The sequence below is a fragment of the Ranitomeya variabilis genome, chromosome 2 (genome assembly GCF_051348905.1).
Source record: "Ranitomeya variabilis isolate aRanVar5 chromosome 2, aRanVar5.hap1, whole genome shotgun sequence".
NCBI lineage: Eukaryota > Metazoa > Chordata > Amphibia > Anura > Dendrobatidae > Ranitomeya > Ranitomeya variabilis.
Window position 1 is genome coordinate 1069356930 of NC_135233.1, and position 14511 is coordinate 1069371440.

At 48.9% G+C, this 14511-nt stretch overlaps 1 protein-coding gene across 1 annotated transcript in view; it reads left to right on the forward strand.

Moving 5' to 3' along the window:
* The first annotated feature begins 3657 nt into the window (after positions 1 to 3657).
* CLIC5 (chloride intracellular channel 5) overlaps positions 3658 to 14511 on the forward strand; it is a 194135-nt gene continuing 183281 nt past the window's right edge. Inside the window, exon 1 of the mRNA XM_077291570.1 lies at positions 3658 to 4304. Coding sequence (XP_077147685.1) covers positions 3825 to 4304 — 480 coding nt within the window. The 5' untranslated portion in view covers positions 3658 to 3824. The remainder of the gene's footprint in view (positions 4305 to 14511) is intronic.

A 14511-nucleotide genomic window follows, 5' to 3' on the forward strand; every position in this document is an offset into this window, starting at 1 on the left:
CTCTTTACCTCCGCCTGGAATTGCGTCTTCCTGGGTCTGGAGGCGCCTGCAGCTTTTGCGCTTGTGCAGCGCAGCTCCTCCTGGAGCCTTCTCAATCTCTTACTTGCCTCTTCTAACTCACGGAGGTGGCTCATGACCCGGGAGGCATAGGTGGACACAGACTCCCGGGGTCTCTGCAGCGCCCAACGCTCCTCAGTGAGGTCGGCCTCACCTCCGTGAGCACTCAGCTTTCCTCCAGAAGGGCCGCCATCCTGCACGCTAGCAGGCTTCTCCTCCATGGAAGCCTTACGGCTTCTCTTGGTCTCTGCAGACCTGGGGGGAGTAGGAGCCACATTACTGCGACTCCTGGTGGAGCGTCTCACCCCCAAATCCTCTGATGTGCAGGCTGGTTGCTGGTTCCTTCTGCCCCCCGCCAGCCTGGTCCAGGAAGCAGAAGCCTGGGACTTGGCCCCCTCATTCATCCCAGGAAACCCACTCACTCCCTGGGTAAGAGAGAGAGCAGGTCCCCGGGCGGAGATGTGGTGGTTCCCAGGAGCTCAGGAGCACACAGCAGGTTCAGCAGCGACCGCACCCACAATCAACACAGTGAGCAGCAGCTGAACAGAGCTGCACTCACTATCCTGCTGGATCAGTCACTGTGTACATACATTACATTACTGATCCTGAGTTACATCCTGTATTATACCCCAGAGCTGCACTCACTATTCTGCTGGTGCAGTTGCTGTGTACATACATTACATTACTGATCCTGAGTTACATCCTGTATTATACCCCAGAGCTGCACTCACTATTCTGCTGGTGCAGTTGCTGTGTACATACATTACATTACTGATCCTGAGTTACATCCTGTATTATACCCCAGAGCTGCACTCACTATTCTGCTGGTGCAGTCACTGTGTACATACATTACATTACTGATCCTGAGTTACATCCTGTATTATACCCCAGAGCTGCACTCACTATTCTGCTGGTGCAGTCACTGTGTACATACATTACTGATCCTGAGTTACATCCTGTATTATACCCCAGAGCTGCACTCACTATTCTGCTGGTGCAGTCACTGTGTACATACATTGCATTACTGATCCTGAGTTGCATCCTGTGTTATACTCCAGAGCTGCACTCACTATTCTGCTAATGGAGTCTCTGTGCACATGCAGTGGGTACGGAAAGTATTCAGACCCCTTTAAATTTTTCACTCTTTGTTTCATTGCAGCCATTTGGTTAATTCAAAAAGTTCATTTTTTTCTCATTAATGTACACTCTGCACCCCATCTTGACTGAAAAAAAAACAGAATTGTAGAAAGTTTTGCAAATTTAATAAAAAAGAAAAACTGAAATATGACATGGTGATAAGTATTCAGACCCTTTGCTCAGACACTCATATTTAAGTCACATGCTGTCCATTTCCTTGTGATCCTCCTTGAGATCGTTCTACTCCTTCATTGGAGTCCAGCTGTGTAATTAAGCTGATAGGACTTGATTTGGAAAGGCGCACACCTGTCTATATAAGACCTCACAGCTCACAGTGCATGTCAGACCAAATGAGAATCATGAGGTCAAAGGAACTGGCCAAGGAGCTCAGAGACAGAATTGTGGCAAGGCACAGATCTGGCCAAGGTTACAAAAGAATTTCTGCAGTACTCAAGGTTCCTAAGAGCACAGTGTTCTCTATAATCCTTGAAAGGAAGAAGTTTGAGACCACCAGGAGTCTTCCTAGACCTGGCCGTCCAGCCAAACTGAGCAATCGTGGGAGAAGAGCCTTGGTGAGAGAGGTAAAGAAGAACCTGAAGATCACGGCTGAGGTCCAGAAATGCAGTAGGGAGATGGGAGAAAGTTCCACAAAGTCACCTATCACTGCAGCCCTCCACCAGTCAGGCCTTTATGGCAGAGTGGCCAGATGTAAGCTTCTCCTCAGTGTAAGACATATGAAAGTCCCCATAGAGTTTGCTAAAAAACACATGAAGGACTCCCAGACTATGAGAAATAAGATTCTCTGGTCTGATGAGACGAAGATAGACCTTTTTGGTGATAATTGTAAGCGGTATGTGTGGAGAAAACCAGTCACTGCTCATCACCTGTCCAATACAATCCCAACAGTGAAGCATGGTGGTGTCAGCATCATGCTATGGGGGTGCTTTTAGCTGCAGGGACAGGACGACGGTTGTCATTGAAGGAAACATGAATGTGGCCAAGTACAGAGATATCCTGGATGAAAACCTCTTCTAGAGTGCTCTGGACCTCAGACTTGGCCCAAGGTTCCAACAAGACAATGACCCTAAGCACACAGCTAAAATAACAAAGGAGTGGCTTCAGAACAACTCTGTGACCATTCTTGACTGGCCCAGCCAAAGCCCTGACCTAAACCCAATTGACCATCTCTGGAGAGACCTGAAAATGGCTGTCCACCAACGTTCACCATCCAACCTGACGGAACTGGAGAGGATCTGCAAGGAAGAATGGCAGAGGATCCCCAAATCCTGGTGTGAAAAACTCAAAGCTCAAAAGGTACTTCTCCTCAATACTGAGCAAAGGGTCTGAATACTTATGGCCATGTGATATTTAAGTTTTTCTTTTTTAATAAATTTTCAAAAATTTCTACATTTCTGTTTTTTTTTTCAGTCAAAATGGGGTGCAGAGTGTACATTAATGAGAAAAAAATGAACTTTTTTTGAATTTACCAAATGGCTGCAATGAAACAAAGAGTGAAAAATTTAAAGGGGTCTGAATACTTTCCATACCCACTGTATATTACATTATATTTCACACATTTGCAGGATCCTGGTCCAATAGTCACGTTGGTGGTCCATGGCCAACAAACAGGAGCCCTGAAAGCCTCTTTCTATCTGCCTGCATCCAAAGTGGCTCCTCTGATTATTTATTAGGCCTGTTTTACAGGTATTTACATTCTAAAACATGTTCATGTCTTTGTCAGTGGGCAAACTTACAAAATCAGCAAGGGATCAAATAATTATTTCATTCACTGTAGCAATGCTGGATTTGTCACAGAGTCCAATGCAGTGAAAAGAAGCGTTACCCAGCAATATAACTGAGCTACGTTTGCCACAGAGTGAGTGAAGAAGTCGCTAGTAGCTGCCAGGATTCCAACAACCTGAATACTCAGGTGGCATGTCGCAGCATGAGTTGGCCTGTAAGGACTGGGAGCGTGACCTCACAATAGAGCGCTATTTACCATGATAACCCAATGTATGGTAAAGCAGAGAGTATCAAGGCAGGGGGAAGACAGAGAGGTTGGGACAGGTAACAACTGCCTATATGTGGAATGCACCTAATCGTCGCCCACCACACATAATATAAGAACCATTTGGCCATCATTTCAGAAATGGTTGTCTCAAGGCAAGTAAGCAAATTGTATATTTGTTCCATATTTATCAGAAAGTCCTCATTACTCGCTTGCTCAGTGCTTATTTACTTCCTTCCTTGCTCCCTCGCTGGCACATAATTGCAATCAGGGCCCTTGTAATTAATATATTCACATACACATAGCAACTGTTGCACCCGGGAGGCTTCGCCTTGCTCTGATGAGCAAGTGTTTCTGTGTACTCTATGGCCGGACTGTGCCCAGCTCCTAGGTAAGCAGTGCAGGCTCACCCCTCCCTAAGGCACAGTTTATAGTCAGCCCTTTCTTTGCACATTGATCCGTAGCTCCAGAGGAGGGTGGAGAAGGGTCAATGATTACTTGATATAACTAGACTATTCTAAAGATTCAGCTTTTACCTTGGATGCTCAGGTAGGAAGGATTAAGATTTGTGATCCAGTTCTGCAAATTGACTCGAAGACTGAGATCTACGGAAGACTCCATCATGCAGGCGTCTGAACATCTGTATGAAGCGACCATGCCCCAAAAGTGGATGGACGATGAGAGAATCTACTCCATCCCCAGTAGTCCAGACAGTATGGATTTGAGTCCTGATCGCCCTTTGAGCCGAGCATCAACCAACCGGTCTTCTCAGCATAGTGGAGATGATGTGCATGAGGTTGAGAAGGACTCACCAAACAAACCTAATTTGCAGCTGATCATTGGGAAGAATCCTCCGAACCACAGTTCATCTCTTTCTCCAAAGTCTACCACTCCGACTTCTCCTAATAAATCAACATTTTCTCCTACGAATGTCAAGTCTTCATCATACCCAACATCTCCGACCTCTCCAAGGGAGTATGTCGCGCCTTATGGTCTGCACACATGGGTTTTGGACCCCACCGGACAATCGAACAACAACGATCGAAGTGTCGATGAAGCGGACTACGAGGAGCCGGAGGCTGACATCGCTCTCTACGTCAAGGTAGATAATGAGTCTAATTTGGTCTTAGAAGACCTTTAGAAACTATTAGGTGTCTTTGATGTATCGTCTAGCTTGGTCACAAAAAATGTATGTATGGCGCCTTTTACCATGGCGTACCTGCCAAGATAAACATATATACGGGGTAGGCGTTATGTATCTAAGTGCCCACAACAGCGCTCCAGATGATGGTTAACCATGGTACCCATTTTAACGTAAATCCAATTATTTTGAGAACCATGGTGGACGTAGCTTATTGAAGATAGACAGTAGGAACCTACACTTTTACTATGTCAACATAACTATTTAGAGCAAATATCACGGGCTTGTATATTGTAAAAACACCCCTGGAAGAAGTAGTAAGCCATTTATTATTATTTTTATCCATATTTAAAATCGTGAGAATTGGCGATTCGACCACTGGAAAATCTCCTACAATGGGACAATATGCTCCTCACCATGTAAAATATTAAAAAGCTGCCTTCTAGGATATGGACAGGGCATGGCTGTATAGCAGCAGGCTCACTAGTCAGTGATTAGTGTCACAATTTCACCAATGTCAATTTGAAGTGTAACCAAACGCTTTCACTTTTATTTCATAAATCAATAGCACAAATGAAAATAAGAAAGTTTGTATTATATCTTATCGGTGAAATCTGCTGCTTTCTCCGCCAGGACTGATCATTCGTTCTTAAAATTATCAATTCTTGGGTAAAATATGAAGACAGATTTTTTTACATTATGGAGATAAGGAATGACAGTTCTACTGATAAGATTCTTTACAGAGGGAAGAGAGAAAGCGGAGGGGGGAGCTGGAGACAGAACTGCTCTCTCCTCCTCTAAAAAAATATCTGCCATCTCCTGTGTCAGTAATGAAACAATCTGTCTTCACTGAATACGGATTTTACCCAAGAATTGAGAATGTTGAGAACGAATGATCAGTCCCGATGGAGAAAGAAGCGGATCTCACTGATACGATATATTACAAAGGTTCTTATTTTTGTCTGTACTATTGATTTATTTAATAAAAATTAAAGCTTCATTTACACTTTAACGCCACGTCTATTATGTTAGTCCGATGTGTCTTAAATTTCCCCTTCGGTTGGAGTCTCGTCGGACCACTGAATCCCGGACAGCACTTTGTAGAGTGGATGATCTAGTGGTGGGAAGCCCTAGAATGTGAAGTTCCTTTTTAGAAATGTAGAACATTAAAGAGGTCTTACAGTTCCAGAAAAAGAATAGTTTTTCTTAAGAAAAAGAAAAAACAAGCTGAGATTTACTCACCCTCCCCAGGTCCAGTGCTGAGTCTCCACCACTGCGCCAAGTGTCTATTATTGCCTTCAGTGCTGAGGTCATGTCGACAGCGCTGCAGCCAATCAGTGAGTTTAGCATCTCTGAGCTGACAACTCGAACAGAGTCACCGAGCTCACTGATTGGCTGCAGCATTATCGATGTGACGTCAGCACAGCAGACAACAGACACCAGGAGCAGTAGTGGAGACTCAGCGCTGGACCTGGGAAGGGTGAGCAAAGCCATTTTTTTTTTTTTTTTTTTTTTTTTTTTTTACACAAACATGGGTTTTCTGACCCAGAACATCTGAAACAACCACTCATTTTCGTGTGGAGTTTAACAATTTTCTAATTGTACTCAGTGCCAGTTGTGTATACTTGTATATTATCAGCCGCGGCCACTAGAGTTTTTACGGAACTGCTGTGTTCCGGAAACAATGGAGAAGGATAGGCCATCAATAAAGACGTAGTGGCCAAGTAGAGGTCCTTTGTTCAGGTTCCTCATTTTTTGGTCCGAGTGGAGAGAAAATCTAAATAGTGTGGCTTGCTCCGGAGGACCTGTCCTGTCCCACCTTGCACACGGACATTTGGGATTCATGCTCTGTGAGTGCTGGACACCTGGGTGTGATCGGGAATATCTCACTGCTCCCATAAATGGGACCTAATACATGACACTACATAACTATTTATGACCTGAGAAATAACTCGTAAATCTCAGGAGGACAAAGTCCTGTGGAAGATTAAATCTGGGAACGGGCAGTATTGTAGTATTGCGGAGCAATGTTTTTTATTCTTTTTTTATTAAAGGGTTAGAACATAATTTTTGACTTATTTTTAGGAAATGCCATAAATATCAGATTGGTAATCTGGATAAAGGGACTGTAACACCGGAACTTTGCATCCCCTAAATTGTTTACCAGGCATAGCGCCACACATTTGTTAGTGGCTGTGCTTGGTATTGGGCAGTACCCCGAAACACAGTGTCTGCAAATTGAGATCTGGTTTGGCTCTTATCCTAAGTCATGTGACAAGGCTCGTTAAAGGGTCGACATTGACTGTTAGGATTGCTACTTCCTATAGGTGGCACTAGAGTTCTAGTCCTCTTACTCTCTGAAGAGACAATTTGTATAAAACTACTAAAAATTGTAAAAAGCAATTACAAAAATGTAATTTTTTTAACTTTTTGTGAGACTCCCTGGAATCATATAGACAAACGTCAACATTACAGGAGCTAAATGTACTGCGCCCCCGGCTCTGGCGATGTCACTGGGAGAATTTTGTGTACTTGATCTTTATTGTCAGCAGATTATACTCGTACATAGAGAGACTTTGTACACAGCAGAGTATTTCTATATCTTTGTATTCTACAGAGAGAATAAAAGAGATTTTTTTGTTACTATCAAATTACATAGGGGTGGAGCCGCATGTTCACCACTGTAATGAGCGGCACCACGTGACCGCTCACACAGGACAAGCTGCCGGCGCTGAGAGGAAGTATCGCGGGAGCTGGGTGAGTATTTTAATGCAAGCGGGCGGGCGCACAGGGGGTGGGAGGCGGGAGGTGACCACGAACTTTATTTTAAACACACACAAAAAAAAACACCTTGATTTTTCATTCCTTCTCTCCAGCGAACGCTGCTGGGGAGAAGGAATGAATGCCAGCTTCAGCACCACACGCAGGGGGGACAGCGCTTAACTCTAGCGCTGTCTCCTGCACGGTCCATGTGGTCCTCAGTCAGCACACGGGTGGCACATGGCTACCGCACGTATGCCACACTGATGTGCCACGTGAGCACACGGACACGGATAACTCCGGTACCGATTTTTCCGGTACCGGAATTATCTGGACGTGTGAGACTGGCCTAAGGACGCGGACTAATGAAAAGCTGAGTCGGGGATGCTGGAAGGTCAGAGATTCGCAGGCTCCTGTCCAACCACAAGGAACCACTGATCTGGACGCTTGACCAGAGTCCCGTGAATCCATCTGCTCATCTCTAGTCCCAACAGTCCCGGATACAGAGGACAGTCCCGGATTTGGGTCTCCTCCCTGCAATCTCGAGCATCTTCTGAATGTTCCTCACTACCACCGCCCCTCTGACAACTCCTCCTGAGAAAGAAATGGTAAAGGGGCGTGGATTGGGGCACTGGCAATATTTCCGGCAACGCCCGTCACACACATTGTCCCTCTTTCGGGTCTTTGTGAGGGATGTAAATGACATAGTTTGTCTTTAGCACGATAAACACGTGAGCGCGGCAGCATGGACGGCTTTGAAGTGCACAGTGTATGTACCAGCCCCGGAGCGCACTGTGTATGTACCAGCCCCGAAGTGCACAGTGTATGTACCAGCCCCGGAGTGCACTGTGTACGTACCAGCCCCGGAGCGCACTGTGTATGTACCAGCCCCGAAGTGCACAGTGTATGTACCAGCCCCGGAGTGCACTGTGTATGTACCAGCCCCGGAGTGCACTGTGTACGTACCAGCCCCGGAGCGCACTGTGTATGTACCAGCCCCGGAGCACACTGTGTATGTACCAGCTCAGGAGCGCACTGTGAATGTACCAGCCCCGGAGCGCACTGTGTATGTACCAGCCCCGAAGTGCACAGTGTATGTACCAGCCCCGGAGCGCACTGTGTATGTACCAGCCCCGGAGTGCACTGTGTATGTACCAGCCCCGGAGCGCACTGTGTACATACCAGCCCCAGAGCGCACTGTATACGTACCAGCCCCGGAGCGCACTGTGTATGTACCAGCCCCGGAGCGCACTGTGTATGTACCAGCCCCGGAGCGCACTGTGTATGTACCAGCTAAGGAGCGCACTGTGTATGTACCAGCTAAGGAGCGCACTGTGTATGTACCAGCCCCGGAGCGCACTGTGTATGTGTAGCGCCCCCACCGCCGCAGGGCCGAGGGGTGACCCGGTACCGGGCCTCGGAGTCTCTGCTCTGGGGTTGTCACGGCGGCTAGGCCCCGGTCCGTGACCCTGCCGTGGGGCGCGCAGTCTATAATACGTGTAAATGACAGTGGTGGTGGTGCGGTGCAGTAAATAACGAGGACACCAGGTTGCAGTCTCTTTACCTCTTTACTGAAGATCTCTGGGGCCTCAGTCCAGAATACGGTTCACCAGGCTGCGCAAGTCCGGCCGGTCCGATGGCACCTCCAGAGCTCACTTCACAGGTGGAAATCGGTGCCTTCCTTCTAGCGCTATGTGTTGCGGTCCTCCCCTGCTGTGCTTACGGAAAGTCCCCACAACCGTTGTGTCTGTTTCTTAAGTTCCCTCACAACTCGATTAAATGATGTTCTTCTAATCCTCCGTCCCTCCCTGTTGTTCTGGTTGGGACGGCACCTGTTTGACGGGTAGGCTCGGAGCTCTTCCGGGACCCTAGAGTCGCCCCTCTCCACAAGTTGCCCCCCAAGACTTCATAGGTGATTTGTGTGAGACAGCCCGCCTTAGACTGACTGTCCTGCCGCTGTTTAGAGTATTGCTTGAAGCTGAATGTTATGATACTCCCTCGGCGTTCCGGCCACCGGTAGTGCGCCTCAGTAGGGTGTTCCTCCGGTCTTACAGCACGACCCCTACTGGTATTCTCCTATCGCTTGATCTCGTTTCTCACTCAGCACAATCTATCTCGCTTCTAGTCCTTTCTTGGGCACCGCCGCTTCCCGGACCAGGCGCGTACCCGTTACGTTCTTTCCAATGCCAAGCCTCTGTCAGGATCCCACCCCTGACAGAGACCCTACTGTCTCTTCCTCCACAACACCCTCTGCCACCAGGTGTTGCTTCGTCCAATCCAGTCAGCTTTCTGATCTAACTTCCTGCCTGACCCCCAGTTTACCCACTATGGTGGGGAGTGGCTTAATGAATAGCACCCTTAGCTCCCCCCGGAGGCCCAGCTGTGAAATGTATTGGTGTCTGTGATACCTGATCAGATGAACTCCTTCAGTGCCATCAGACGCACCGTAGCTCCCCATAGTGGCGGAGCCACAGTACTGCAACGACCAGAACTCTGGGGCGCTGCACTCCCCCCTGGTTAAACACAGTACTCCGGGACTGGGAAGAAAACAACAATACAAGTTAGCAAAAAGACATACAATTTTGTTGAGTGCAATAACAATAAGCATATTTGAACAGAGCTTCCCTTTATGGGAGGTGAGGACACTTAAACGTTACAAACATGGTTAACATTTTAAATTACAGGTTATGAATAACTCCTGTTACCCAACCGGGTATTCTACTAAGTGCAAAATTATTGAACAATAATTTAACTTTGCCTTTAAGGACATACACTCTTTATCCACTAAAGACCTTCCTATAATCACATTATAAGGTATTTTAACTTTTACATTCTCCTACTTTGGATCTGCAGGACCGCCTGTCCTATCGGCACCAGACCTACTGCCTCTCCTTTCTGTTACAGGACCGCCCCGTTCAGCCAGGGCCTACTGCCTTTTCAACTACTATACACAGTATAGAACATAACATTACTTTCAGTCTAAGAGCACTAAGTCATCTCTACATGACTCCTATAAGGACTCAGGGTTTATCTTCTATCCTAACTATCTGTCAACATTATCAAACATTTTCTTTTGAACATTAAGCCTTCTCATTATCTTTCTCTCTCTCTTTCTATCATGCATGCTGGACACCACGTCTATCCCTACGGGTCCACTGCATCCTTCTTCTATCTTTCACCTTTTTCTTCTCAGACAACATCATTAACACTTCTTCACAATTAACCAGTTGAACACATATAACTTTCTCGTACAAACATTATCATCACTTTTCTCTCATCAACATTATTGCTACTTGTCTTAAGCAATATTAGTATTGAAGTGTGGCAAATGAACATCCCCTTTAAGAGGGGACCAAGTCTCTGTGAGGTAGCGTATCTTCTCAAGCTACCAGTCCATACTCAGCAAAGGTTCCCGTGCGGTATCTTCGCAAAGAGTCCTTCTTTAAGTAAAACCAGTAGGGAGCGCCTTTAATAAGGTGCAAACTATATACAAGAAGTTCGGATCATGCACTGTTCATGATTTCACAGTTTTTGAAGAACATAGAAAAAATAGAAAATAACCAAAAACAATAGGGATCCCGGGTCAACAAAGGGATCCCTTTAAGAGTTTACCCTGAACGGGTTTAGCAAAACAACAGGAAAGCAGCAACTATTTACAGATTCATGGTATCGAGGTTTATTCTCTTGGTAGGTTGCCAGACATCAGCTGATGGTGGACACCTCCCGACCGTGCAGGCTTCAGCCCTTGGTCCACAGCCGATGCGGCGGTAGTTTGTTCCCTCTCTTTCCAGTCCTTCCATTGTAGGATCAAGTACCGCTTATATTGTTCCCAATTCAGCACGGCAACGGTGTGACCTTCTCGCCGGACCCCATCCAGCCCAATTCGGGGGGCCTCCCACCGGAGGATAACTCCCTCCGGGCTCACATCTACGAACTCCCCCGTCTGGGTCGGTGGCAGAGGTATCAGCCTCCCCGTTGCGCCGGGGGATAATACCCCTAGCCCCGCCAAGAGGAAACGGTTATTGTGGGGGCGTGGATCGATCGCAGGATCGGGATCGGTCGGGGGAGCAGGGACGCTTTCTATACCTGCGTCTGATGTGATTCCACCGATGTCGGTCCGTTCCATTAACGAGGACGCTGGAGTCGGCTGCAGCCCGGACCGCGGCTCCGCCCCGGCAGTCTCCGAATACGGCTCCGCTCCCCATAGCTCTTCTTCGGCTAGTTCCGAGATCGGGATAGGTAGGCTCAGCTCCACTACCGGCTCCGAGGAACTCAGGTCCTCCCGCTGCGGTGGACGCGGGTCCTCTTCTGATGGATGAGGACAAGCCGGGTTCACCTCGCCGTTGTTCGGGCCCCCTCTGTTCATCGTCGCTGTCCGGCATTCGAGGGCAAGGCATGTATCTGACTCTGCCATTTTTTCAAGGTCGAGCTCCTCCTTCACCTCGTTCCCGCCGTCGCAAGTCAGGGGGCGGCTCTCCCCTGCTGCTGGGCAGGTCGTCATCTCGCAGCAGGAATTGGAGGGGGCGGTCGCTACTTCTGGCGCCGCTTTGGTAGTCTCCTCCCATGGCACGCCCTCCTTTCTCCTCTGTGCTCCCTGTGTCGCTGCAATGGCGGCGGTTTTTGGCGCGAACTTTTGGCGGCAAATGACAACCCGCAGTCTTTGCGATAAAGTACAGTCCCAACACAGTAAATCACAGTTCCAAGGCACACATGACCTGATTCTTCAGGCTTAAGTAGATCCTGTTCGTGACGCCAAGTTGTAGCGCCCCCACCGCCGCAGGGCCGAGGGGTGACCCGGTACCGGGCCTCGGAGTCTCTGCTCTGGGGTTTTCACGGCGGCTAGGCCCCGGTCCGTGACCCTGCCGTGGGGCGCGCAGTCTATAATACGTGTAAATGACAGTGGTGGTGGTGCGGTGCAGTAAATAACGAGGACACCAGGTTGCAGTCTCTTTACCTCTTTACTGAAGATCTCTGGGGCCTCAGTCCAGAATACGGTTCACCAGGCTGCGCAAGTCCGGCCGGTCCGATGGCACCTCCAGAGCTCACTTCACAGGTGGAAATCGGTGCCTTCCTTCTAGCGCTATGTGTTGCGGTCCTCCCCTGCTGTGCTTACGGAAAGTCCCCACAACCGTTGTGTCTGTTTCTTAAGTTCCCTCACAACTCGATTAAATGATGTTCTTCTAATCCTCCGTCCCTCCCTGTTGTTCTGGTTGGGACGGCACCCGTTTGACGGGTAGGCTCGGAGCTCTTCCGGGACCCTAGAGTCGCCCCTCTCCACAAGTTGCCCCCCAAGACTTCATAGGTGATTTGTGTGAGACAGCCCGCCTTAGACTGACTGTCCTGCCGCTGTTTAGAGTATTGCTTGAAGCTGAATGTTATGATACTCCCTCGGCGTTCCGGCCACCGGTAGTGCGCCTCAGTAGGGTGTTGCTCCGGTCTTACAGCACGACCCCTACTGGTATTCTCCTATCGCTTGATCTCGTTTCTCACTCAGCACAATCTATCTCGCTTCTAGTCCTTTCTTGGGCACCGCCGCTTCCCGGACCAGGCGCGTACCCGTTACGTTCTTTCCAATGCCAAGCCTCTGTCAGGATCCCACCCCTGTCTCTTCCTCCACAACACCCTCTGCCACCAGGTGTTGCTTCGTCCAATCCAGTCAGCTTTCTGATCTAACTTCCTGCCTGACCCCCAGTTTACCCACTATGGTGGGGAGTGGCCTAATGAATAGCACCCTTAGCTCCCCCCGGAGGCCCAGCTGTGAAATGTATTGGTGTCTGTGATACCTGATCAGATGAACTCCTTCAGTGCCATCAGACGCACCGTAGCTCCCCATAGTGGCGGAGCCACAGTACTGCAACGACCAGAACTCTGGGGCGCTGCATATGTACCAGCCCCGGAGCGCACTGTGTATGTACCAGCCCCGGAGCGCACTGTGTATGTACCAGCCCCAGAGCGCACTGTGTATGTACCAGCCCCGGAGCGCAATGTGTATGTACCAGCTAAGGAGCGCACTGTGTATGTACCAGCCCCGGAGCGCACTGTGTATGTACCAGCCCCGGAGCGCACTGTGTACGTACCAGCCCCGGAGTGCACTGTGTACGTACCAGCCCCGGAGCGCACTGTGTAGGTACCAGCCCCAGAGCGCACTGTGTATGTACCAGCCCCGGAGCGCACTGTGTATGTACCAGCTAAGGAGCGCACTGTGTATGTACCAGCCCCGGAGCGCACTGTGTATGTACCAGCCCCGGAGCGCACTGTGTATGTACCAGCTAAGGAGCGCACTGTGTATGTACCAGCCCCGGAGCGCACTGTGTATGTACCAGCCCCGGAGCGCACTGTGTACGTACCAGCCCCGGAGCGCACTGTGTACGTACCAGCCCCGGAGCGCACTGTGTATGTACCAGCCCCGGAGCGCACTGTGTATGTACCAGCCCCAGAGCGCACTGTGTATGTACCAGCCCCGGAGCGCACTGTGTATGTACCAGCTAAGGAGCGCACTGTGTATGTACCAGCCCCGGAGCGCACTGTGTACGTACCAGCCCCGGAGCGCACTGTGTACGTACCAGCCCCGGAGCGCACTGTGTACGTACCAGCCCCGGAGCGCACTGTGTACGCACCAGCCCCGGAGCGCACTGTGTATGTACCAGCCCTTATAGTATCACATCACACTGTGTGATCAAGGACTGTGGACACAATGGACAAGAGCCGGCAATACTATAGCCCAAACATGTCGGAGCATGCACCGTCATCCCCTGCAGCGCTTTACCTGCGCCTTGTAGCCATCGCAAATACACCAAAGCCTCACTGTCAACAACCCTGGAATTACACAGGAATATTTGTTTTGGGTTTAAAGATGATTGCTGAGATCACAGGTGGGACAGGATGTATTGTGACAAGTGCTACAAACCTGTACACCATTCCTTCCTTGTATAAGCTTTAGTCACAAAGAATGTATCACATTTTACAGTGTGTATACAGAAATAATCTACAAAAAAAGGTGCAGTCACTTTCTAAATACATTATATCGTTTATCCTGTACTGATCCTGAGTTACATCCTGTATTATACCCCAGAGCTGCACTCACTATTCTGCTGGTGCACTCACTGTGTACATACATTACATTACTGATCCTGAGTTACATCCTGTATTATACTCCAGAGCTGCACTCACTATTCTGCTGGTGCAGTCACTGTGTACATGCAGCGCCCCAGAGACCTGGTCGTTGCAGTAACGTCACTCTGCCGCTAAGGGGAGTGATGGTATGTCTGATTGCACTAAAAGAGTTCACCTGACCAGGTATCACAGTCACACATTACACTTCACACTCTGGCCTCCAGGGAGCGCAAAAGGTTCTATGTATTAGGCCACTCCTCACACTCTGGTAAAACTGGGGGTTGGATAGGAAGTT